The sequence below is a fragment of the Ambystoma mexicanum genome, chromosome 10 (genome assembly GCF_040938575.1).
Source record: "Ambystoma mexicanum isolate Mex_15411 chromosome 10, UKY_AmexF1_1, whole genome shotgun sequence".
NCBI lineage: Eukaryota > Metazoa > Chordata > Amphibia > Caudata > Ambystomatidae > Ambystoma > Ambystoma mexicanum.
In genome coordinates, this window is record NC_090932.1 from 1499722528 (window position 1) to 1499750159 (window position 27632).

At 45.4% G+C, this 27632-nt stretch overlaps 1 protein-coding gene across 1 annotated transcript in view; it reads right to left on the reverse strand.

The window, feature by feature from the left end:
• Positions 1–759: 759 nt before the first annotated feature.
• The window catches only part of VPS37B (VPS37B subunit of ESCRT-I), a 96600-nt gene continuing 69727 nt past the window's right edge, over positions 760–27632 (reverse strand). Inside the window, exons 3-4 of the mRNA XM_069619636.1 lie at positions 8389–8471; positions 760–3833 (exon numbers count right to left, since the gene is read on the reverse strand). Of these exons, the coding sequence (XP_069475737.1) occupies positions 3339–3833; positions 8389–8471 (578 nt within the window). The 3' untranslated portion in view covers positions 760–3338. The remainder of the gene's footprint in view (positions 3834–8388; positions 8472–27632) is intronic.

Consider the following 27632-nt stretch of genomic DNA (forward strand, 5'->3'; position numbering starts at 1 on the left):
GAAAGACCTTATGCGTTAGGGAAAGCACCCAACTGAAACAATTCAGCTACAGGGAGCCAATGTAAAGTTCGTAATGAGGAAATGTGAGTTGCATCTCAAATGAAAAAGAAGCCTAGCAGTCGTATTCTGTATAATATGAAGACTTTTGAAAGTCAGTTTGTATAGGCCCAAGTAAATCTAATTACAGTAATCTAGTCGGCCGGATATAAAAGCGGTAAGCAGTTGTATCTTATGAGAAAATGTGAAATCAAAGTCTTTTGAGCGAGCGCAGATTATGGAAGCAGGAACTGACAACCGTAGCAATATGACTGCAAAGAAAGTCAAGTATCAAGCCAAATGGCGAAGTTCCCGATCTTGGAGGCAGGAGCTGTGCACCCTCCCAGCCTCTCCGGCCAGAATTGAGCCGTGTAGGGCTCTAATCCAAAGGCTCTTTCCACGTTAGCAATTGACTGATTTAATGCCGGAATGGAGCATAAGAAGTTCAGTTTCATCATTAAACTTCAGTCGATTAGCATTCATCCAGCCACCAATCTATGTGCTGCTCAACTGTGACCTCAAGCCTCACCCAGTGCACCGCACCTTATGGAGGCTCTGACTTTGGATGATTCGCTGTTGGAGCCAGAAGAAACGTGGCGATCTTTGCCTTCCTCCTTCAGCTCATTTTCTATTTGTGTCCATTTAATAACCAAGTAGAGCTTCATCTGAAACAGAAGACATTAATCCAACATTCCGAACAGGAAAATAAAATAAATCTCACAGCATTTTTGTATGTCATTTATTTAAAATAACGAGCGGTAACTTTTTTCAGTCACTAAAATATGCATTAATTATGCAGCACAAACCGTAGCTTTACATAATTATTTTACACTATGAACAAGTGCTACCAAGAGCTTAGTGTCTTTCACAGGGTTTAATAGACCACCCCCCATCGACTGCATCATGCTTTTTCATTCGGAACTAATGTTTTTGGGTGTGAACGAATAAGTGGGTTGTCATTTACTTTACCTCAGGTTACAGTACAAGTGGCATGAATATATAGTGGGAATCTTTCATATGGGGGTTGAGTAGGATTCAACATCCAGTCATCAGCCCAGTATATTGGATAAGGATGCAGGTTTATTTAGAAGTGCTTATCCACTTTGCTGCTCCTGGAAAAAACAGCCACGGTGCCGGACCAAAGCAGGTTTGCAGAGGACATGGCCGCACACATCTTTACCAAGTGTGGAGGTCCACATCAGTGGCAAAAAAGTGGAGTGGTTGGTATACATAACATCTGATATCACTCTGCAAACTGACATGCTGAATTCACCTCCCGTTCACTTATGAAGACGTTTTCAAAGGAGAACGATGGGATATATGTGTGTAGATATGACAGACACAGAGCGTGAGAGAGACAGAAATCAGCAAAGCCCATTGCATCAATTGTTCAATCAATATTCATCTATTTGGTGGTGTTTAACAAAAATATAAATTGGTTTTGATAGAACAAAACGGTACTGCAACAGCAAGCATAATTCTATTCCTCCCATTTTACTTCTAACACGTTCTTATGCTGCCAATCTAGACCAACTCCACGGCTCCAAATTTGGTGGAAAAAAGTTCTAACAGCACCAAACATACAACTGGTACATTACACACATCCAGCTGCTCCATCCATAGCTGCAAATGGCGATCAGGTTGCAGTGACCTGCAATATGGCTTTTTTTCTCAAAAAAATAAAAGAAAAGTAGGACAAAAACTTCTTAAGTAGCACTTAATCCCGGTGGGGTGTTCTTTAAAAAACACCAAATGCTGTGACTAATTACTGTGACAAAATAAAACCATGAACAGCATTAAAGTGACATGATTTTTTTCGCAAGGTCAACCACTTTGGGCATCAGGATTTTTTTTTTTTACTATAAAACACTGCACTAAAAATACAAATGTACCAGGGTTAACCATTATAAAACAGCTCTGCTTTCAATGGCCATTGAATATTTAAAAAAGGTACATATGGCAATAGAGATTCCAAGCACAACCCAGCAAATGGTTAAATTGCAAGTACGCCGCTTTCAATACGGATTCACTATTGTCAGCAGTGATATGTACATTTAAAACAGCAGCTTTCAGTCATTTAAAGAGATTGTGTTTACAAACTGTGAAAAGCAGGATGAACCCCCATCTACATCCAAGTCGGTCAGTTACTTTTTAAATACCAGAGCTCGAATACCTTTCTACTGCTTTTGGCAAGCTGATGGTAACATGTCCTCAACAAAGACCATTTCCAAATTTGAAAATAAGCCATCCATTTGGGTTTGAGGATGTGCAAACAATCCGACGGTCCAGTTGCAAGCAAGGATACTAAGGCACATCACAGTCACATGCATATGTAACAATGCATTGCTTTCAGATGGAAAATTGCATCAATGTGATCCGTACGTCACTCCAGCCCAGTAAAGGCCTTTTGTTTTTTTAAGAAAGATCCCTGAATAGTCAGCATCGCTAGATTTTTTTAAACAGGCAAATTTTTCAAGTAATATAAGCATTACTACTGTTTTGTTTAATAGAAATGGATGGGAATCACCACTTGAAAAAATAGGTTAATTTGCAGTGCAAAATCTTTGTCTTCTCCCTACACAAGTAAAACGTTCACTACACCCTATTAGAGCGATACACAAACCTCAAAGAAAATTGGCAATGTAAAATGTTTGACCAAGTGAGATGTACCATCGTGTAAGAACAATTCAAGGGCTGGAACCCAACTTCCTTGCTAAAATAGATCCTCTATTTAACGAACCATCATGGACATTACGGTGGACGTACCAGCATGAATTAGGCAAAACATTGATGAATTTTGCATACAATTAACTTTTTTAAATAAAAATGAGCACGATACCTAATGCAAACACTAAATACATATTATGAATTAAATACCATTTCCCAATGCAGAAGCAATCATAGTAATTTGGTATTTGTACAGCAAGTTGTAACTTTGATGAGGCCCCAAAAGTCCATTCTTACCGACCTGAAAAATAGTACATTTTTGATGTACCATTAGTACAAAATGCCATTCTTGGAACAAAAAGAAATGCCGATTATGGGAGGGCCCATTGAACTTCCTCTAGGATTAACAAAATGTCGACTACTTCGCACCTTCTGGAAAGCGAGTCTTAATTAGGAAAAGGAAAACCAATGTACAGAGTTTTTCCAGGCAAGTGCTGTCGTCCCCATTCTTTGTCTAAACTGCAAAGCACAGACCTATCCAAGATATGGAGAGTTTCCTTTTGGGGGGTGGGGGGGGACAATTTGAAGTGAAACTGAAAGCACCAGATATGCATCAGGTTGATACAAAGATGCCCTCACTGTAAAATGAAGCCAGCATTAGGCGGAAGGCGAGGCGGTGGTCTATTTGGGAGCGCTGGAGGATACTGTGATAAAAATGCATGTTGATACCCAGGCTGCATAGCAGGATTTACTCGAGGCGGGAGAGGTGGATAAGGACACGGTGTATAAGGAAGGTTGGCTGATCCTGATCCCATTGCTGCAGTAAACGGAGTAGGGAATGCTCCTGGTTGAGCTACAGCTGGTGGTGGTGGGGGCACCGCTCTACGAGGCATGACCGAAGGCGGGTTGTTTAATTCTGAAGGGTAGCACGTCTGAGGTGCAGGAGTCACTATGGACTGTCTTGGCTGTGCTAGAACATGTGCCTGTGGAAGTCTCTGGCCTTTAAGTACCATTTCCTGAAGTTTCTCGATTTTCACACGTCGCAAATGGGCCAGTTTACGCTTGCTTTGATATTCATCAATGAAAGAATCCAGTGGTATTTCACCATCAAGGAAATTTTCTGCCATATTCTGAAAAAAAAGTAAATATGTTTATTGCTGTCTTGTAATGGAAGAGTAAAAACCACTTTAAAAAAGTGTGAACACCCCCCCCCCCCACCACCCTCCCGATAAAATAATTAAAGCACTGGATCCACTTTCCATCCCCATAGGGAATATTTTTCATTAAAATGGCACCATGTAGAAGATTGTCTTTTATTATTTGTAGTGCGCACCAGAGCGCAAATAGAGAATATTTTCAGCTTAGGTTACAATGCTGTACAGGTATATACAATACAAAAAGGGTAGAGGCAACAATTCCAGAGAGGTTACGAGGTCAAAGGGAGTAGAACAGTAGATATATTATACAGACAGGCCATCACAAGTAGCAGAATATTGCGGCAGACCATAGGAAATATGTACAAGGGAGGTAGGGATAAGCTATCGGGCAGTAAGTTGCAAAGATGCAGCATTATGTATAGTGAAGTAGGTAGAGTGGAGCCAATGGTGGCGCCAGTGTTTTAGCAATCGTTTTCTTTGATACAGTTAATGATGTTGTGTCTGAAGATGTCTGGTCTGTCCTTATGGCGGGGGGTAGAGAATTCCACAGCTGAGCAGCTTTAACTGGGAAGCTACATCCTCCAGTTTTAGAAAGATTAAACCTCGGTACCGTCCGGGTGTTAGAGGTGGGCATTCTTGTTGGACGGTTGAAAGATGGTCTCTAAATCAGATAGCGTGGGGCGGCATTGTTTAAACACTTGTGAGTAAGTGAGGCCTTTATTAGTAGGATTTTGCCCTTGGTCGGGAGCCAGTTATTCATTCTCCTTATCTCTGAGATTCGATAGTTTTAGCTATACCCAGTGCTGCTCTAAGGGCATTATTTGGAGAATCTTGATTTTATTTGTGGTATACTTGTTGGCACCCAGATATAGGGCATTGCAGTAGTCCAGTTTCCATAGAATTAGGGCTCTGGCCAAGGTGATGCAGCTGTGCGTGGACAGGAAGGGCTTGGCAGCTCTAATTAGCTTACATGTGTAAGCAGTGGCGGAGGCCATAGAGTTTACCTGTTTTGTGAAGGATAAGGTGGCGTCTAGTTAGAAACCTAACTTTTTAAGCGACGTTGATGGTGTTGCCATCTATATTAAAGCTTGTCTATTTATGGCCGAGTTTATTAAGGTTGGAGGTGGTACCAAGGATTATGAGCTCGGTTTTGTCATCAGGCATAGACCATGGGTGGCCATTCATGCCTGGATGATTAGGTACACTGTTGACCAAGGTCAAATCCTTATAATCTCCAGTCAACGGTATGAGGATCTGGGTATCATCTGCATAGTTAGTGTAGGTGATACCAAGACCATGAAAAAGGGGCTTAGTGAATATATTGCAAGATGCTTCTCTATTGGAAACTGCTCCTACCCTCCGCCAATGTCTCTAGGGACTATTCATGGATTGAAGCACTGCACAAGTGATTAGCTAATTAGGTATACACCACTGTCCATTATACCAATTTCTGTTCTTGATTGCAGATAGTGAACGGATACTACTTCAAATGAGCTACCACGAGTCACCTAGCCACCTCCCATCTAGCAGAAGTCAGTTACCATGGTAACATTTTACCTTAATTTCTCTAAACTATCAAGTTATTCACCTGTTGCAACTATTACCAGTTATGAGATCACTCATTGACAAGTACACATTTTGTGTAACATCAGCCTTGCCAAACAAAAGCTGTGGCTGACATCAAATAAAGCAGCCAGGGTTCTATGTAGTAAAGAGACGTCAAACCAACATTTGCGTTAAAGAACCTAGGCTGGAGGCAAGTGGACCATTAAGGTGCTGCATCAGAACACTGCCCCACACAGAGTGTTGACAACAGATGCCATCCCACCAGACTACCAACTACATTTGCCAGTCCCAACAGTTTACCTCAAACACTGCCTAGGATGCCGGGCTTTATCTGTTCAGTGTCGGCTCCTAAAATTCTCTGCCAGATTGATGAGACACTAAATGTGTGTCCACCCAAAGAAATGAATCTTCAATGGTAACAGATTCAGATCACCTGCTATGCAGAAAGCCACTCGAATCCTGCCTCCTCTACTTGCTCCGTTTGCATGCTCCCATTAACCCTTTAAACACTGAAGGTGCATGATGTGGCAATGAACAATTTACAAACGCCACATGCGCATTATGTAAGGGACAATAGATAAGTGATATTATAGCGCCACTCAATAGGCTTCTAGACACGACTGGCACTTCCATTACCATTTTTTAACTACTGACATATGTCCACATAAATGAGTACTTCCCATAGAATGTCTTTGCTTTTAAACTGTTATATTCTGAAATCATGAGTGCAGAAACTTTATTGGTTCTTTTCCATTCACTTAAATGTGTTGCAACTATACTGTATAGCAAAAGATAAACTGAGGATTTAATGTCTTTCCGCAAACTGCTGAAAACCTGGCTCTTCCCCTAAAACCAACCCATACCAGACTAACCCAAACAGACTAACAGCATCTCAATGACACAAACTCACTACCTGATGCGAGAAATTGACAGCTAGTAAACCCCTAACATAAACTAAAAGGACAATCAGAAGTATCCGAATAAAATAGATCAAAACAATGAAGTGGTTAATAAGAATAAATCATACGTAAACAGTAAAGAGACTTAACTCCTGAAATAGACATAATGCATGAGGCGTGAACGAAATGAATGGCGTGGGCGAAATAGTTTGAATAGATGAAGCGCGTGGACCAGATGAATGCACAAGTGGAAGAACAGATGACTATATAATTTAAATGAATGTACAAATTGAATGAATATCGAATTTGGATGAGTGTATAGAATGGACGATCATGTTGAGCGGTTGGGTGTGTAGAGAGGCCGAGTGCATGGAGAGGCTGAGTGCATGGAGCGGAGGGGTGTACGGAGCAGACGAATAGATGTAACATGATTACTGCGTATTAGCGAATTACTATATAAGGCTGATGGGTGCATATTGCTGTTGAATGTGTGTGGACCAGATGTGTGCGAGGGGGGGGTGGATGTGTGCGAGGGGGGGGGGGGTGGATGTGTGCGGGGGGGGGGCGGATGTGTGCGGGGGGGGGGCGGATGTGTGCGGGGGGGAGGCGGATGCGCATGGAGAGCTGATGGGGAGCGGGTGAATGCGAGGAGCATGTGACTGCGTAGGGTGAATGAATGCGTAGAGAAGTTGTAGGTATGGTGCATACGTGGGGATAAAGCAGACAAATGCCTAGAGCGGAGGAGTTATAGACCGGATGAGTGCGCAGAACGGATAATCATGTAGAACGGATGAGTGCGGAACGCATGCACAGCCGATGAGTGCGTAGAACGGGTGAGTATGGGGAACTGATTGATGAGCGAAGCAGGATGGATGAGTTGACCAGAAGAATGTATAGAATGGAGAGCTGCATAGAACATACTAGTGTGTAGGGCTGACTAGTACATAGAGCAGTCGAGTGTATAGGAGCGAAAGAGCGCATATGAAAAAAAGAGGTACGTAGAAGGGGATGAACGCTTTAAAGGGATGAATGCGTAGAGGGGGCGAGTGCGTAGAGGGGGCGAGTGCGCAAAACAGATGAATGCATAGTGCATGCGTGGGGCAGACTAGAGTGCGAGGGGCGGACTGGAGCGCATGAGTACGTCGAGTGAACCGGAGTGTGTGGAGCAGATTGTGATGCATGGAGTTGATAGGAGTGCATGGAACGGACTGGAGCACATTGAATCGCGTGACGTATATAGTAGTATGGTTTAGAATGCAGAGAATCCCTTGAAAGAGCATACAACCCATCATATCACACCACCACGCTTACTCTCCCTCTACACCATCACTCAACTAGAACACAGATACTATGACACCATTCGGTATAACTATTCTCATACCAACATCCGCCGCATACTACACATCACTCTAAGTAAAACACTGCTGGTTAAACACCCCCAGCCAGGCGTTCTCCTCAGGCCTAACGCAGCCACAACTTGGTCTGGATAAAGTCTGCCAGGCCGAACACATACTCCAGATCTCTCAACCACCACACCTACCGCTAAGAAGCAGCTATTACACGAATACCGCACCAGCTGCACACATACCTGGTGCTCACACGCACCTTGAATCTCTCTACTCTCTCTACTGACCTGAACTTCGGTTCCCAAGGGCGATCAACCTACCAGTGCCTTCAGACCATACCAATGGTATATAAGGGGCTATATAAATGCACAATAACAACAATAAAACTGTATCCAGACTCCAAAACAAATACACATGCAACATATGCGCTCCTTAAGGCCTCAAAAAGAAATGACTGGTGCGCTAAGGCGTGGAGGTGGAGAATGTGGAGGAAGGGGGAGCTGGGTGGCAAACAAAGTGGTTGGGGAGGGGGCTGCCGAAGGAAGATTGCCAATCATGGGTGAAGAGGAGCTATACACACCTTCACACAAGCCCATAAAACCTTCCACATCTTGATCTTGAAAGTGCTCCTAGTAGGTAAGGGTACATGCTATACAAAATCTAATCTGGGCACATTTTCAATATATATTTATTTTGGAAATACAAAACCGGTCATACCTCAGTCTCTTCTTCAATCTTTGCCCCCTCTGTTTGAAGAAGTGCCAGCAGAGTCTCCAGGGAAGCATTGCTCGACTGTTGGTCTGAGTAAAAGACAAAAAGATGGGTTCATTAGGTCTCCATTCCGTTGGGAAACACTACAAGCACTTAAAAGGAGATCTAGTTCTTACACTCTGGCATGTAATGATGAAAAGATCTTTAACCCATACATCTTTAACAGAGAAGTGTTTGTCAAATCAACCCAGCACTGATATGAGAGCTTTAATAGTACACTTCGCAAAACTGTTCAGATGCATTGTCCCAAAACGTAGTGACTGAGCAATTTATTTTAGTTACTGGCCACAGACTATCCAGACAAATTTTAAACTGCTACATAAATCACACCTGCCAGTAGTTTGAAGATCTCTGCAAACCGGCAAACTGCATTTGCAGGTATTGGTGCGCTTCTGGTATCCATAACAGCAGCAACTTACTGTCACCAAAACGTTACCATCAAACCCTATGAGACCACTCTGTTACTCCCGGTATGCCTTTACTGGCCAACAAGTTTAGATGGCTTTTCCCTGCTCAGCAGAAATCTGATCCTCCTTCCTTGCTGTCATTTCCTCAGGCGTCTTCCTACCATGCCTTCTGCAACTTCCTAATGGCTCTTAGTTGCCCATTTGAGAAACTTTGGCAACCACCACCCGAACATTTAATTCAACCCTCGCGCTCAGCCTTGGATAATTCACCTCCAATGATTGCAACAATCCTGCACCCCTCTAATACATAAGGTATACAAGAATAACTTCCTAGCATTTAAAACCGTTCTAGACATGGCAAAGTCCAACTACTTCAATAACAACATCTCCACACTCTAACCCCCCTGCAAATAGTTATGCTGGCTCTCCCTCAAGATATTTTAATATTCCCTTTCAGCCAAGGACGTCACCCTCTACTTATCACCTAAGAGCACAACAAACACCCCATGATCCCTCATCTCCACGACCTCCCTGCATTCACGCTTTCTCCCCTGCATCACCTGTCGAGTTGGCTACCATCCTTCAGATGGCTATTCCCTTACACACCCAGTTGACCTCTTCCACAAAGTATCAGAGCTAGCACCACCAGCCTCACTGTCTAGGAATATTTCAAGCCTTCAAGGGAGCCACGGTCCTACCAACTAAGAATAACCCCTGTGGAATAGAACTGTCTAAGTAACTTACAGCCAATTTCACTCCTCTCTTCTTCTAAGCTTCTGGATGCCATCTTTAACAGCATCCCTAGTTACCTGAAGGACCTACATGACCATCGCAATCTGTATTCTATAGCATGACCCATGTTCGTCTTCAATCCAAGCTCTCCTACACCTTCATGCTTAGGAATCTTTGTAAACTTTCACATCGTAAGCCATCACACTACTGCTAAATGTCTCGAAACTTGAAATGGAAGGCACTTTGATTTGCCCCCCCTTACTTGCCAGCCGTTCCATCTTCTGGAACACAAAGCTTCAATTCAACCCGTTCCTAGTGGGTATCTTCCAAGGGCTCTACCCAAAGCCCATTGCTCCTCACTCTTTACATCCTCTTCGCAGGCAATCTCATTTACTCCATTGAGTACTCCTATTACATTTTCTAATGATAACCAAATTAACCAAATTAGCCTTTCATTTACCACCCCAACCTCTCAAGGCTATCAGACTGCCTCTCAGCTCTCTGGCCTTGGGCAGCCCTTCAATGTCTTATGCGCACCCCCTAAGGCTGATGGATCCAACTTAATGCCTTCAATGACCCACCTCTCCGGTCCTCACCCATTCATTTTGCCGACGTTCTCACCCTGACCTTCCAAGATAAGAAACCTTGGGGTCCCTCGGACAGCGATCTGCTTATCTGAAAGAACTGCCTGTACTTGCCTAGCATTCATTGTCAGTCTGATAGTCAGCTGCCTTTAGTACGGCTTGAGTTTTCTCTTGGGTCCTACCCTTTGCGCCTCAACAAAATACTGCACCACTCTCCCACTTTGCCGGCTCACTGCCCAACCCTTCAAATGTCTACTAGTCTTCAAATCTATTAATTGACTTATCTCTCTCTATCCCCAGGTACTCTGACTCGTACCTTTTGATCTAGCACACAATCTGTCCCTCGACCACCTTGAGCATGTTCCATTTTGCTCTTGCTCACTCCTTGCCCCACAACACCAACTCTGAGAACCCAGTCATTCGTCAGACCGCCCAATTAACGGTCACAAATTAGCACTAGCCTTGAGTCGCCATCTACATTTAAAGGGGTAACCACCCTACCTCCCTCTGAAATGCTCGTCCACAACCTCACATATGACTAAATACCCTCTTTCTAAAAATCTAAGTAATTATGTAACCTCTCTATGGATTTTATAGAAGAATAAAATTAAGAAAACATGGGATCTCTCCAGAAAGTGGGCAAATTATAATGTCTAGAGTGCAAGACTCAGGTTGAGAAGGATATTAAAAAATCTTACGTAGGGCAGGACAGACATTTGGCATTGAGACAAATGAGTCAGAAGAGTACGTACACAGATCTTATTGAAGATACACTACAGCCCCATACATCCCCTTGTTAAAAGCCATTAAGAGAATGAGCCCTGCATTACTTTACCCTGGTGCCAACTAAAACAACCCATGGGTTGAGAAAAAAAATGTAAGCAGCAGTTGCAGACCTGTTGTACATCAATGGTCAGCTACTTCCAGATTCCTTAGTGGTTATACTCGCGAAAGGGGGCAATATGCCTCTTCCAAACCAAGAATAGCCAGAGCAAAGACAGGCCAGAATAGCAAATGCAACTGTGCTTACAGCTACACACAACCGGGCACAGTGGGACTAAGTGGACAAATTTCCTTGAAGTCGTACAGAACACTTCCAACAAGAACAAGCAATGAGTATTGTAAACTAGGAAAAAAACAATCCACTAACATGATTATCATGCTGCGGCCGCCGGAGCGGCTGTAGCAGCTTTCTCCCTCCTCCACCCGATGCCCTCCAAGTGCACTGGGTTCACTTCCATTTTGCAAGGCATGCCCCCCTTGGGCTGTAGCGAGCGGCGCACGTTTGTGCAAAACAGATTCAAGGTACATTAATCATATAGATTTGATAGTCATCCTCCTTTGATTCTTTGAGCCTAAGAACGCTCCGTTTCGTTGTCTTGTGTGCGCTCATTTCTATCCTTTTGCTAATATGCCATTCCAATATGGCTGTGCCATTTTGCTACGCACTGGAGTGCTAGTGTGTGCATGGGGCCCAGGATTGGCCTTGGCCTTCTACATCTTCGCCAATCACGAGGCCGGCAGGCTTGGCCAGCCCTCATTCAAAAGCCCGATCCTGGCCCCCCTGTCTAGCCTGGTACGCTGCCTTGCTGCCCCCCCGGGATTGGTGTGTGTCCTCTGCCCCTGGTATGGTGTGCCTGTGCCCCCTGCTATGGTGTCTGTGCCCCCCTCTCGCTATGGTGTGTGTGCCCCCCCCTCTACTCCCATTATGGTGCGTGTGTGCCCCTCTGCCCCCCCATTATGGTGCATGTGTGCCCCTCTGTGTCCCCCCCCCATTATGGTGCATGTGTGCCCCCTCTGCCCCGCCTCTGCCCCATTACCGTGTCCCCCGCCCCACCCCCGATATGGTGCGTGCCTCGCCGCCTCCCCCACCCCCCCAGCTGTGGTGTGTGCCCTCGTCTGCCCCTGTTTTTGGTGCGTGTCCCCTCCGCCCCAGCCCCCTTAGGTTTTGTCCACCCGCCTGCTTGACTGATGTTTGTGCCCTCCTCCGTCCCCTGCACTCCTTCTGATGGTTGTGCCTGCCCCAACCCCCTTTGGTCTCCCTTGATTGTGTGTTGTAGCCCCCTTTTCCCCCTCTGTTCGCTAGCACTTTTGATTTCATACGTACCTTCTGATCTGTACAATAGCCTTCCTCTGCCCCCCCCCCCGTCTTTCTTCCTTTTCTCCTACCCCCCCCTCTAGCATTACTCTATATAGGTAGTCTTGTCAGCTTTTGTCCTTCCTCCCACACCCTTATCGCTTATCCCTCCTCCTCTCCTCTTGTTAAATTCTGGCACTACCCCAATTGTCGTCTGGCATAGCAATTGTAGCCGCCTGTCTTCTCTTCCATTTTCCCCTCCTTACTACTGTTATTAGCACTCTGTCGCGCGACCTGCGATAGCTTGTCTCTCCCCTCCTTGTTCTACCCTCCCCCCGTTGTCATCTGACCTAGTATTTTAGTTGCTTGTTTTGTTCTCCTGTTCCCTGGTTCATACCTACCACCAACCCCCCCTCCCCACTTCTTGTTACTTCCCGGCACTACATGAATTGCTGTCAGGCATAGTAATGCAACTGCTTGTTTTTGTCTCATTTCCCCCCTGACCCTCTCCTCCCTTATTTGTTACTTGCACTATCTGAAATGTCGCCAGGCTGATTAAGATAGTTATTTTTCACATTCTGAACTGACTTGAGAGAATGTAACTTTCTCCCATGTTGCCTCCCTCCTCAAAGCGCTTTGAAACACATTGTGTATAGGCGCTATACAAATAAACAATGAATAAAGAACTCCCTGGAGTCTGAGAAAGCTGGCAGGCTTATTGCCGAGGCCACTGTTCTAAAGAGACGGGCATAGTTGTGTGGTTCAGACCAAAAACCCAGGCCTCACTCCTTTACATGCCCATTGAGGAAAACAAGCTTTTTGGCAAAGCTGTGGAGGACGTGCTTGAGGAGGCCAAGAAAGGACAAGAGACCATTAAAAGTCAGACAACTGAAACAAGCTTTTTTAACATAGGTATTACTTTTCCGGTCACAAATATCGCCCACATTAGTCTAGTCATGGCTCACCACAAGCAACATACACACCCACCACTCGCTCTTTTCAAACACGGAAGAGGCCATGATAGAAGCCAAACTCATCAGCGGCCTCAGCCACAAAGCAGTAACTCACCAGTACAAGTTCACTCCCATGTAGGGGGTGCATAATATTCACCCACACATGGGTGGGTAAAACTTCAGATAAGTGGGTGCTGTCAACTGTGTAAAAGTTAATGTATAGAATTCTTGCAAAAATTGCACGATCAGCCACGAGACACCATCAGGACACCTTCCTACTTCGAGGGGACGTTCAGACCTTACTAACAAAGGAAAACATTGGGGGCGTGGCCAACTAGCCATGGAGTAGGACACGCTCCGGTGTAACTGCTCCTGTCAATCCGATGGTGATCTGTGCTAAAGCACTTAAACGGACTTGAAAGTGACTGGAAATACGAGCAGAGGTGTCGGAACGTGTTCCCCACGACGGCAGCAACAGGCTAGCAATTTGCGATAAGGATGTCAAAGATATGAGCTTTTTGTGTGTGCCTTTGAGAATATGAAGCCTCCCAAAATGGCGGACAACAAAGGCATCGGGCCCCTGACTGCCGAAATCTCTAAGCCGGGCTGCCGGCAGTGATTGCAGTGCGCCCTCCAGACGGGGCGCTCGGCGGAACATCTGATCCCTGCAATAACAGCACACGTTGAGCTGCAGTGTGCGGAAAGCTTTGGGAAAGGTGGATTTCTGGGATACAGTAGCGCAAGCACTCCTGGCAGAAAGTACTTGAATAGCTTGCATCGGACTGGGTGCCCGGCAGAATATCAGATCGCTGTAATGCCGGCTTGCGTCGCGCTGCAGCGTGTGGAAAGCCTGGGAGAGGGGGAATCGAACGGACTCAGCAGCAGGAGCAACTCCCTGCAAATAGTAAACGAGAAGCTCGCTACAGACGGGGCACCCGGTGAAGCAACTGTTCGTTGCAACAATCGCTCACGCAACAATCGCTAACGCAGTACAGCAGGGTTCGGCAAGCCCGGGAGTGGCGAATTGATACTGTAGCGCGAGCAGGGCCCAAGCGTTCCGACGGCCACCCAAACGCTTCCCTGAATGAAAAACAAGCGCTGCGCACCCGGACCCATGATACATTGTAACAGGAGCGTGAGGAAACAATAACAGTGCGTGCGAGCCGAGCTGGAGAATAGAGCATTGTGCTTTAGCAGAAGGGGCAGCTGATGCAAAGGATGGCTGCTCACCAATAGTTCAAGCAGCCGGAATGGTGGAATTGTGCACTTAACAGCTACTGGAGGACACCTTTATATGCCGCTGGGTTGGCACGGGTGGAGATGGTCCTGCACTCCTAGGGGCAAAGGGGTGTGCAACACTGGGAGCTGGGGTACGCTGGGAGGCTGAAGAATAAGACAAGTCAAAACGTGGGAGAGTTCAACCCACTCTAGGAAATAGCCCGGCAAACACAAGCCTATACAGAAGTTCTTCTGGACAACTGCCTCAGACCTGAAGTGCTACACTGGGTTTGCATCAAAACAGAAGTGCAGGGCCGATACGTCAGAGACCAAGCAACCACAGACACAACTGCGGCTACAAGATGACAGGGCGAGGGGCCATAAGCAAGAACAAGAATAAACAATCCACAATGGAAGCATTTGCCAAGACACAGCTATCTCCTGCGACCATAGCGCCTAAGGGTGCGACAACAACGGTGGAGAGCACCGTAGTGACGGAAAATCACCAGATTTTGGCAGCTATCACAGAGCTGAAAGACTCATGGGGGCTAGTGATGGCAGACTTGCGCACTTCCCTGGAGGCCAAGATAGACGCAGTAGGCATTGACGTCACCCTACTGAGACGGGATGTTAGGGCGTTGGCAGAGAGAACAAGCAGCCTGGAGAGTGCGGTGAAAACCAACACGGATACTAGCACCAACAATGCAAAGGAGGTTCACGTACTGAAACAGGGAGCTAACCTGGAGAATCATGCGGAGGAAGTGGAAGGGAGAGCAAGGAGGAACAACATCCGTGTGGTCGGCCTGCCGGAGGGGGAGGAAGGCCAAGAACCTACAGACTACGTTGAGAATCTACTCTTACAAGAAATGGGGGCCGAGAAACTTTCGCAAGGATTTGCAGTGGAGCGTGCACACAGAGCCCTTATGAGGAGGCCGAAGCCTGGGAACTGCCCCCCCAATCCCCCCCCCGGGCAATAATCCCAAAAATACTGAACTATAAAGATTGCGAGAAGATATTGGAATATTTTCGCAAAGGAGGAACGATTGAAAGGGCTTCATGCCCTATTACAGCGTATCCTGACTACACAATGCTGGTCCAGAGGCAACGGTAGTTATGTGGCAATCAAAAGGAGGCTACGCTTAGCGGGAATAAAATACATGCTCCTGTACCCTGCGAAATTGAAAGTGCAGCACAAGGGCAAGATGTACTTTTTCGACACCCTGGAAGAAGCAACGAAATGGCTGGACCTTCAGGGCTGTCCGGAACGAGATACGGAGCAGGCTCGAGAGGAACACGATAAGTGATGGGGACATTGCACGTATATTGAGGGGACGCAGGGCGAGTATCCCAGCAGAGATAATGATAGTGTTTAAGATTAAGGGATGCGACTGAGTAAAGTTTATATTCGGCTTGGATACCTTTGACTGTCGAATTTAAGAGACTAGAATATAGTAGTGCGCATACATGCGCAGATTGAATAGCAATGTGTGGTTGAACTGTTGCAAACAGGAGCGGCAGGACGCAAGCACCCTACTCTTCCCCCCCCCCCCCTCCGAGTAATAGTAGTTGTAGCAGGTTAGCCACTAGGGCGACCTCACCCTGCGGAGCTTCGAGTACAGGCAAGAGCCAGAAAGAGCTAGATGCGGGGGTGCCCGAGATCCAGGGATGGAGGTGGGCAACAGTTGAGGGGGGTGGGAGAACTGAGTTTGGGGAGGAAGGGAAGGGTGGGAGGGAGAGAGGGAGGGCTGTGTGGGGTGTTTGTAGTTAGGGGTGGTTTGAACTGGGGAACAATCCTATATAGACAAACGGGAAGAGGAACTGGTCTGCACTGGCGGGGGGCGGGGGGACAGGAACTCTCTAACAAGCCAGGGGGGGACCTTAAAATAATTACATGGAATGTCAGGGGCCTCAATAGTTATTTAAAAAGGAACAAGGTGATGTTATACCTGCGCAGACAAAAGATAGATATCGCGCTGCTACAGGAGACTCACCCGACAGGAAACGTTGGCAACGGTTGTGAAAAAATGGAAAGGGGTAGTGGCGGGCTCGACATATTCTGCCTATGCCAGAGGAGTACTCACCTGGGTGGCGCTGCATGTCCCATTTCAGATGTTGCAGGAAACTGCGGAAGCAGATGGGAGAATGGTTATGCTGAGGGGACTGGTGGAGAACAGGGAGGTATGCATTGTGAACACCTATGCCCCCAATCAGAACACGGCAACATATTTCAGAACCCTGAGTACTAATCTTAGCATGTGTATGGGGAGTGCAGTGATCTGGGGAGGGGATTTCAACTGCGTACTAAACCCCAAGATGGACAGATCAGAGGTTTGATAGACCTGCCCCAGCGGCAAAAGAGCTACAGACACTGCTAGACGACTTTGGTCTGGCGGACGTGTGAAGAATAAAACACCCCCACGAAAGGCAGTACTCGCATTATTCTGCCCCACAACAGTTGCATACGAGGCTGGACTACGTCTTTGTCACATCCGAAATAATGATGGAGACGGTGCAGGCAGAAAATAAGGTGCGGGTCTTGTCGGACCCCTCGCCCCTGGGAATTGGCTGGCAAAACTGCCCCCCAAGAGCGAGGATTCCGACATGGCGCTTAAAGACCCCCTTTTTAGGGAAGATAAGAGGAGATTATAAATTACTTTGAGGTGAATAAGGGTAGCGTGGACTCAGCGAGCACGCTATGGGAAGCCTTTAAGGTGGTGTTGCGGGGCGTAGCCATAGCGAAATCTAAAAGCCTGCAAGGAGGAATCCTGGCCGATCTACATGAGGCAGAAAGGGAATTGGAAAAGGCGCTGAAAGGGGGAGATGACACGGGAATATGGAGCTGATACTTAAATGGCAACAGACATGCGCAGATCTATGGGATAGACTGTCTAACCTTAACTATAGGAAATATATAGAAAGACAGCATGCGGGAGGAGATAAAACAGGAAGGCTTTTGGCATGGTTGTACAAGAGTGAGATCCCCAGACCCACCATCAGGACAATAACAAGAGAAGATGGCAGTGTAGCTGACACCCAGGAGGAAGTTAATCAGGAGTTTGCAAATTACTACAGGGATCTATACGGGGATGTGGAGAGAAGCAGTTGTGAAGAAATAAGAGACACTATAAGACATAGGTCTGCCCACAATAAGTGCCGAAGAAAGAGGAGGTGGATGTACCGATTACCATGGAGGAGTTAGAAGAAGTGGTGCGGCAGCTACCTACTAGTGAGACCCCGGGGGCGGACGGGTTTCCAAGTGAGTTTTATAAAGTGTATAAGGCAGAAGTGCTCCCCCCGATTGTTGGATATGCTAAATGAAGCGTTTGAGATGGGACGGCTGCCAGAGTCACTTAGAGAAGCGATCATAATACCGCTTCCCAAACCTAATAAGCCTGACACAGCTGTGGCTCCTATAGATCACTCTCAATGCTGAACCAGGACAGCAAGACTTTGACAGCTGTCTTGGCAAGCAGATTGCGAAGTCATTGGCAAACTAATACACCAGGACCAGACAGGCTACGTCCCAAATAGGAACATAACTCAATCATAGGCGACTCCATCGGTTTGTCGAATGGGGGTGCAGGAATGATGGCGAAATGGTAATAGGGTCTCTAGACGCTGTGAAGGCCTTTGATTCCGCCAAGTGGCCATGGCTGCTGGCAGCCTTGGCGGGCTATGGTATGGGGCCTGGATACATAAAATTGGCAAAGATGCTATATAGTGAGCCGTTGGCCAGAGTCAAAACAGGAGCAGTGATTGCTGAGAGATGGCAACTAGGCAGAGGTACCAGACGAGGGTGCCCATGGTCCCCTATGCTGTACATACTAGCTTTAGAGCCTTTGGTGATATACCTCAGACAAGGAGCGACATTTGATCTCCTTGTATGCGGATGATTTGCTGTTGAACCCGAGATACCCCGAGGAGAATCTCCAGTACATCTTGGAGGTTATGGACAGGTATGCGGGGCTGTCTGGCATAGCGGTGAACCCTCAGAAATCTATTATTTTCCCGTTAGGTAGTTATAAGGGGAACCCTGTCAGGCGGTTGCCGGTGCTGCATGCTCCTTGGGCTGTTGGTACTTTTCGGTACCTTGGGATAGATGTGTATCACACAGTGGAAGAAGAGCATAGGCATAATACCGAGGTAGCCATATGGAAAACCGAAAAGCGTATGACATTTTTGGTAAAGTTGCCTCCAGCAATGATGGGATGAGGTGCAATGCTCAAAATGGTGGTATTGCCCAGGCTCCTGCATTATTTCGGGAATATTCTGTACCCAATACCTAAGAAGTTCTTCACCAGACTGAACGGCATGTGCAGGGATTTCCTGTGGCAGGGTACCAGGAATAGGGTGGCACTATGGAAGTTGCAGAACTTTCATGAAAAAGGGGGAATAAAACTGCCTAACTATGAGGTCTATTATGTAGCGAGCCAACTGCAATATATTGCCAAATGGCTCGCAGACGAAGCGACCCCTGAATCTAGGTTGTTTAGAACAGCCTGTGCCCCATTTTATTTAAAATAAATGATTTGGCTGATTAAGACAGAAATGAAGTTTGGGTGGAGGATCTGGCACCGAGCATGCCGGATGATGGAAAACCCAGTCCCATGCTCCCCGCAGATACCGCTGGTTGCGTTGGCTGGGGGAGATCAGCAGCTACGAAGGACAATTAGGAACCACTGGGAATCGGTGGGGTTGGTAACTATGGGAGATGTCTGGCAGGAGGGGGCTATCAAATTTTGAAGAGCTAAGAGAGGAAGTGGGGTTACATGTGGGTCAATATATTACATATTATAAAATGGTACATGAAATTTAAAAAAAACGTGGCCTGAGACAGTACTGGAAGAAGAGCCTGATGTTACCATAGACATGATATATGATTTAACGGAAGGAGGGCATGAGATTTCTAGATTGTACGAAATGCTAATGTCCAAGGTTGGGAAAGAACTAACGCAATTGAGACTAGACTGGGAAGCGGAGGTGGGAGCCTCGATAGAGGACGGGATGTGGGAACGTGCCCTGGGGTACCACAAAAAGGTGTCCAGAAATGCTAGATTAAAACAGATACAACTATATATCACGCACATGGCATATATGACACCCCTGAGGATATCGAGGTTTGAAAACGCCAGCAGACAGACATGTCCCAAATGCGACGAAGAAAAGGCTGATTTGGTACATATGTTCTGGTCCTGCCCGGTGATTGAGTGCTTCTGGAGCAAAGTAGCGGGGAAACTAGCAGTAAAGGGGGTCACTATTATCATAGACTCAGTCTGGGCTTGCTCACTGGGGGGGTGGAGGGGTTCCCCAGATTGCAGAAACTAAAGCATGTCAATAAACTGAAGGATTTAGCATATGTGCTCGCAAAAAGGAGGAGGATTGGAATGGGATGGAAGGCTTGTCATAGGCCACGGGTGGAGATGTGGTGGAAAGAGTTGCAGGAGTGGGCGGAGGCAGAGACCATGATATGGCAGGAAGCAAGTAACATAGGGGGGGAGAGGAAGAGGTGGGAACCCTGATGGCATAGAAATCGCTGATAGCGGAACTGTTTGGAACAATACAAGATCTGACAGAATCCACTGGAAATGAGACCCCACCACGCGGTGCGGATACAGAGTGAGTGGAACAATAGGCCCGTAGGGGAGGGTGGGACAAGGGGAGCAGTGACCAATATTGTGTAATGAACAATGTGAGATTGTATTGCTATTTGCACTGCGTGCTTGGTATTGGTTTTGTTTATTTGATTATGTAATAATTGTTTTTTTTTAAAAAAGAAAACATTGAGAGTGTATGTTAAAACCAGGCAAACACGGGAATGTATCATCTACACATTATAGTCCCCAGAGAAAGACTAGTTTTAGACTTCACTGGCAATCAAGTATGTCAAACTTGACAAAAATTTGACTAGCCAAACGAGATTATTCCCCACCTCAAGTGTCTATGGCAACGTTTAACATGAAAGATGCATTTGAATGTTCCCAGGTTATCGAGCGTACCTCGGATTCAAGATCGAGCGCACACATTTCCGGTTCAAAGTACTTCCTTTTGGAACAGCCTTGACAAGTATTCACCAAGGTGCTTGTGTTAGTAGCATTTCACCTCTGGTGAAAAGTAATTCACACCCCCCCCCCCCCCACCGCATCTAGAAAGCCTTGCAAGTCACAGTGCAAATGCAAGGTTATTTTGTCGGTTGTCAGATAACCGTCAGGAAAGTAATTAAACCATTAGTCATGATGGCATCTTGCATCTATTAAATCTCTCATGCAAGACTATATGCGACGGTTAGGTCAATGGTTAGCATACCAGTGATCTAAAGCTACAGGGCGAGTGAGGCTATCAGGAAGTGGTCACACCTGTTTTTTTTTTAATCCATTCATCCCACTAGTGGTGGACAAAAGAAAACCGGTTTTGAAAGAAAAAGTTGTGAACCCATTTTTTTTTTTGGTGGATGTCAACCCATTTCAGAAAACCATCACAACAAACAAATCCATGACAGGGTGGTGGGCGCGTTGCCTGCTCCTTACCACACAAGGAAGGTGGTCAGGGCAACAAGCCAAGAAGCACAAACGTACCAGAACGTTTAGATGTGAAAATGGCGTCAAACACGCTTAATAAACAAAAAATGTTCATCCTTACAGACAAGAGCCCTGTTTAATATAAGCAAACAAGGCAGAATACAGTCGAGTTGTGCTCGCGTGCACAGAACATTTGGCAGTGGTGTCTCAAGACAAGTCCACACATTCCAAGAGCAAAACACTAGCTAGTCCAGGACCACAAATGGTAATTGAACACCAGCACAATGTGGTCAACAAACTCACTTTTTTCAACCACAAAAACACAAAATGCCAAAGCTTTGCATCCAGATCCACACAACAGGTGTCTCTAGGCAATGCACTATGAATGAGCTGGTCAGGGATATGTGCAAATGCTTCCCCTTCTCCTGCCAAACACTATTTTGAAAACTGGTACACAAATTGCACCACGAACATGCAACAATGACACTCCTTGAATGGTGGGCAAAGTAACATGTTTAGCAGATAGTGTGGTCGTGCCCACATTGGGTGAAACAGCAGCACAAAACCTGCTAACACTCAACGCCTCACTTTAGCAACATGGCTCCTGAAGTCAATGAAGTTGGTCATCTAAATCATCAGAAATTAAGCAATACTGTGAAACAGCAGACCAGTGACCCCACCACAAACTATTCCAGATTATTGCTCTCCGTCTGCAGTATGCACCTTGGACGATGTTTATCTTCAAGAGGTGATCAACTAATATTGAAGTGTTCTCAACACGTGAAAAAAAACTCACTGCACATCACTATATAATCAATTAAGTCCAACTAGCCATGACTACATCACTTTTGAACAATGTCAAATATAGTCACCATCATATTGCACAAGAGAATTTTCAGAATCTAGAAAAAAATAAAGGTACTCCAGTATGCCAACCACTCTCTCTGGATTGGACATTGCTTGGGATACAAGCAATTCAAATTCAATATTTGTTCCTGTACTTTTTAACTAGGAAAACCCACAGGCATGATGGGACTATAAAACAAAATGTCCTTGATTTGCATTAGCCTTGACAAAGTCGGTGTATAGGCGAAAAAAAGGCATGTGCACAACTGTAGGGTTTTCCAATAAAAGGGGTCAATGAGAAACCATCAGATTGTGTACCATTTATAGAACTCCCTTACACCTAAGAATACAGTGAATCTATTCTTGTTCTGCGCATAGTCACCACTTAAGCAATAAGCCCCGAGACGCGGGGGCTTTACCGTGTCAGGCAATACCCCAGGGCCCATAGATACAGGCCCGAGAGGCCATCGGGAGCAGACCGCGCTGGGGACAGAAATGTTCCCACTGCATTCGCTCTTGAAAACGGACGATTAGGGTAAGTGGAGTTGGGAGGGTGGGGTTTTGTTTGGGGAAGGAGTAAAAGAGGGGAGAAAACACTCCTGCAGCCATGTGGTGGCTCGGAGTGGGATTACCCCGTTCCGAGCCTCCTCATTAGCTGAGGGACTGCCACACCTCCTCGCTGGGGATATGAATGAGGGATTCTGCGATGGGTAGAGCCCCAGCAAGGGCCAATCAAATTGACCCTTGCCGGTACTAATGAGGAATACGAACACACATCAATCTATTTGAACACGTTGACTGGAAACCCTTATAGGGGTACTAAAACCAATCACTAGACATTGCCATTTCAACAAAAGTAAAAGGTTTATTATATGGTGTTCCAAAAAGAATCAGTCCCATTGACTATTCTCCAACAAACATTCTTACGCACCTTCTTTATCTATTAGACTTTAGTATCTCCAATAAAGTACATTTAGCTGCTTTGTCAGTAGACACTACATCTTAACAGTGCCTTGGTGGAAATGTCCAGTTATCAAGGCTTTTATGGAAGAAGTCACATTTACCCACCACAAGGGCATCTGCGACCAGGCTGCAAACTTAACATTGAGTTAAGCAAACTTCTAGGCCCACCTTTTGCATGTTGTGGGATGTTTTTATCCATGCATCCAAGCCCTACCTCAAAACTGTGCAGTACTGACATGGAAAACATCATGATGGCCAGAGCTTCCCAGAAAATGCACAGGGAAATGCATGAAGAATAGGCTGCCACTCATTTTTGCCGATGTTATGGGCACAGAAGGACACTGCCCAAAACCACCATTGGACTACCCACACAGTAGTCTGAAACCATTGGGAATGGCAATGCTGATTGCCAAAAGCAAACCCATTACTGTTGGGAATTCATTTTCTTAAATCCCAAAAAAGGGGTGCAGTACCAGTACTCACCACTATCAAAAAGCCGGCGTTTTAAAACACCAGATTTTACTTTTTTTGTGTAAAACTGAATAAATGAACCCAAAGCAGGCCAAAGAAAGACTTACTGAGAGGTGGATCCAATGTAAAGTTATATTCTGAAGTGACTTGAAGGTTTATAACAAGACTGGCTGAGCTGTGGATTTCAGCAGTTTAAGTAAATTTGGACTGAAAGACACTAAAAATCTAAATGTTTAAAAGAAATGAGTGACCTACTGAGTGTCACATAGGTTGCAATTGTTTAAATGTCATAGTTTTAAACTTAGAATCAGCATTCTAGCTGCATATGTAAACATTGTCTTGACTTAAACTGGGTAACAGAAATGACATGTAGCTAAAAACTGGCTTAAAGAGATTCCAATTTTGCCTGGCAACTACCCCCCCATCAGGAGTGAAACTTGAGTCACAGCTGTGTTCCCAGGCCTATCTGCCTTTTGCTGGCCACACTAAGGATATGCCATCTCTCTGATAATTGAATTAAGGGGAGCCCCCACAGAATACAGGAGCTCTGAACAAAGCCCTGTCCTGACTCAGGCAAATGTTTTATTGGCGGGAGTCGTAAATGGAGCTTCCTCCTGGAAGGACAGGGGAGGAGCACTGCCTGTGAGAGCAAGCTGGCTTGGCAGAACTGGAAAAACCAGAAATTCAACCTTGTGCTGGGGGGAAACCACACCCCTTTGGGGCCAGAACATAACTCTAAAAAGATGAATAACTCATAGTACGGACTTGTGAAAATTATTTAAATGACACCATAATTCTTGTGATTTTTCTGCCCACATTTTAAGACGTGTTAGGACCCGGTGGTATGTTCAGGGGGGTTTAAGCGGAAAAGAGGATATTACTCAAAATGTGTGCATGTGAAAAATCTGACACTTCATTAACTAATGTCCATACTCCTTGCGCACATGTGTGTAAATTTGGGGTAATGTCCGGTATTGCAAAATCAGTTAAAAAGTGCAAATATTGCCATTTCTGAATGCAAGCTCCCAGGAAGAGCAGAGTTGGAACAGGGGATACCTCCTGTGATATGTGATGGGTGCATGTAATTTCAAACCACTGTGTAGCTATGAAATATGTATTTGGTTCAAATCTAGATTTGTGTGCAAGTTGACAGGAGGAGTGGACTTTCTGCAGGCTGTAAAATGACATCACTCTGACACAACTTAGCTCCCCCAATCAGGAGAGAAATGAAAGCTTGGCCAATGATAAGTGGAGAGGGGTAGGGTCTAGTGATGCTGCACACACACCCATTTTAAAAACAGATAAAAGCAGACAGACAGGACAGATAGGGACCTTCAAATCCATTTGCTGCGGGACGCTCTGCTGGGAAAATCCATACTTTACCTCCCTCAACCTTCAGAGAGCAGACAGAGACTTCAAATCTATCAAATTTCCAGAACCAAAGAGAGAGCAGAGCTGACCCAGACCACTGTTAGCAGAACCAGAGAGAGCTGACCCAGATCACTGTGAAGTGCAGAGACCAGAGTCCAGTCTAAAACCTGACCAGATCCGTGGCGAGGCCCATTCTAATTCAAGAATATCGTGTGAGTACATAGCAGAACTGTGCAGAACCAATCTCTTAGTTAAAATAATATAATCCAAGCTATTTTAATCTAAGTAGAACTGCCTCCTAACGGTCACCTGTCATTTGTAAAGCGGTCACCTGTCATTTTCTAGTTGCAAGCTGCACTTGTCTTTTTGAACTTTAAAATTTCGAATCTGAAAAACGACCTTTATTTAATCGCTCATATCTCCGTGACCGTTTGTGCTAGAGACTTGCAGTAACTTTCATCTGGAAGCTGAGATCCTAGGCTGTCCTAGGACCCCAAAACGATAGTGATAGTCCTTGTAGTTCCTCTGTAATCGCGCCCGGCGCACCCGCGAATTTTACCGCGATTTGCAAATTTCTTCACGTGTAAAAATCTGCTGCTGCTTGCCTTCCATTTGCCAGAAATTCGTTTAACCTGCTAATCATCCCAGAATCATTGCTAAAGTGAGCCTGGACTAATATTAACTAGATACCACTCACCCTGAACCTCCTAGAGGGAATTAAAAGCATTTTAGTATATTTTTCACTTCATTGCCAGCACATATAAAAGCATTTTGGGCCTGTGTTTAAAACTCCGATTTGTAATCTAAGCTTGCTGGGGTTAACTGAATTACATTTGATTGCATTTCTGAGAACTGTGTGCTTTCCTTCCATTTCCTTGCATTGCATAAAAGGGGGGGGAGGGGATTGCCAGAGAAAAGTGATTACATTGTTTTGTTGAAATCATATTGAGTATTTTCTGTATTGCATTTTCATTCAACATTACATCCATCCGAACTTATATAAAGCATTCTCTACCACCTTCTTCTTCTGTTCCTATTCACAAGTGTGCTAGTGCCAGATTCTCCGTTGTTAATCTTTATCATATCAGATTAAGTGTGATATTCAATTATTAATTTATTATAAAGCGTGATATATATATACATTGTTTAAATTCTCAAATAAACCCTTAACTTGCAAAACAGAACTACTTCTTGGCTCAGTGGGGTCAGGGGGATTCGAAGAGAGGGGTGTTATATAGGGGTAGTCATCCAGAACGCATGAACTGGACATAAAGATATATCAATAAGGGTTTTCATTCAGTATTCTAGACTAGGCGTTGACTTGGCTGTAGTGCTGAATTGAATCCTCTTACAATGTGTGCAGAAGGCTTCTATAAAAAAGGTCTTACTTATAAGGTGGCATGCCTTATTTCAAATTACATCCATAAGAAAATGAGAAGCATTATCTGGATCTGAACCATTTGTGCCAATACACAAAAACAAGGTGATTTTAAGGACAGCCACCTTTTTACCTAAATCTCAAATACCATGTGAATCATTCCATGGAGCTACCCTCTTTCTTTCAAAACTCTCAGAACAGAGGGGAAGGGCACACCATGCTCTTGATGTACAAAGGGCGATTATGTACTCCCTCCATAAAACAGCTGAACATGTGTTTCAATGGTTAACAGGAAGGGAAGGAGACCCAGTCACTAAAGCAACTATTGCGAGATGGATCAGAAGTATACAACAGTGTTACGTGCCATTCAAACAGTTCCCTTCACATCAAAGGCACATGCAACACTGCAGGAGCTACACTAGCTTTTATTGGGCACGTTACATTAGAAGCCATTTGTAAAGCAGCAACATGGAGCTGTGCACACATTGAAACAGCGCTACTGTGCAGATACTGCAGCACAAATTCACAAGTGGGTGAAGTAGTTTGACATTTATTTGCAACTGTCCCTTCAGCTCACCCACCACCTTCAGGTACTACTTGCTAATCTATGCATAGCATGTGGATCCAAACAGATTCTCAAGCACCAGAAGACAAATATTACTCATCTCTTAATAGTATCTGGTTTGTTTCAGCTTAGAATCACATGCACCCACTAATTCTCTCTACAAGGGCAGTTTAAAAAATAATAATGACCATACTGCACCTGTTCACATACCTTAGGACAGAACAACCTGAGGAGGCGTGAAACAACATGTGTAACTGAGGGGGAGAGTGGTACAGGAACATCCCTGAAAATGCCCTTTCAAATTCGAAAAACATAAGATGTAATACTCTGCACCAACCACTGGATGTCGGCCTATTCATAGCTTGCGATTCAAATCAGATACCAGCCATAGAAAGACTTCCAAGGGGATCAGAGTCCTTTGGGTGATCACTGGCCATTCTGCGGTAATAGGTTAACATGAAGCTATCAATAAACGTGCCCTTTTCTCTCCAGTTTTAGATGAACAAGTTACTTTCTTACCTGGTAACGTTCTTTCGATGGGATGGTCCGACGACGTATTCCATATCTATGACAGTAATCACCACAGCTGTGCTGCTTCGGAAACTTTTTCGGCGTCTGCGTCCTGCGTCGATGACGTCGATGCGCCGCCGTCGAGGACCTCCTCCGACGTCCGACGTCATCCGATGTGATAAGTAGGACGCACGACGCCAGTAGCCTCAGTTGTAGTTTTTTCCCCCAGAACGTGTGACATTAGTCAACTGCCAGTCCGACACAAAGCCTTGCGGAACGTAAGCTGCAATCGCAACAGAAATTCTGCAGCGGGGAAGGCAGGGCGGGAGCGATATGGAATACGTCGTCGGACCATCCCATCGAAAGAACGTTACCAGGTAAGAAAGTAACTTGTTCTTCGAGGGGATTGGGTCCTCCGACGTATTCCATATCTATGACAGACTCCCAAAGCAGTACCAAATCAAGGAGGAGGGAAAGAATTCAGAAACAAATATAGAATAGCCAATCAAATAGCAGAGCAAAGGACCGCCTTGCCAAAGGCCAGATCCTGCCCTCTGATGGAATCGAGGGAATAATGCCGCACAAATGTATGTACTGAAG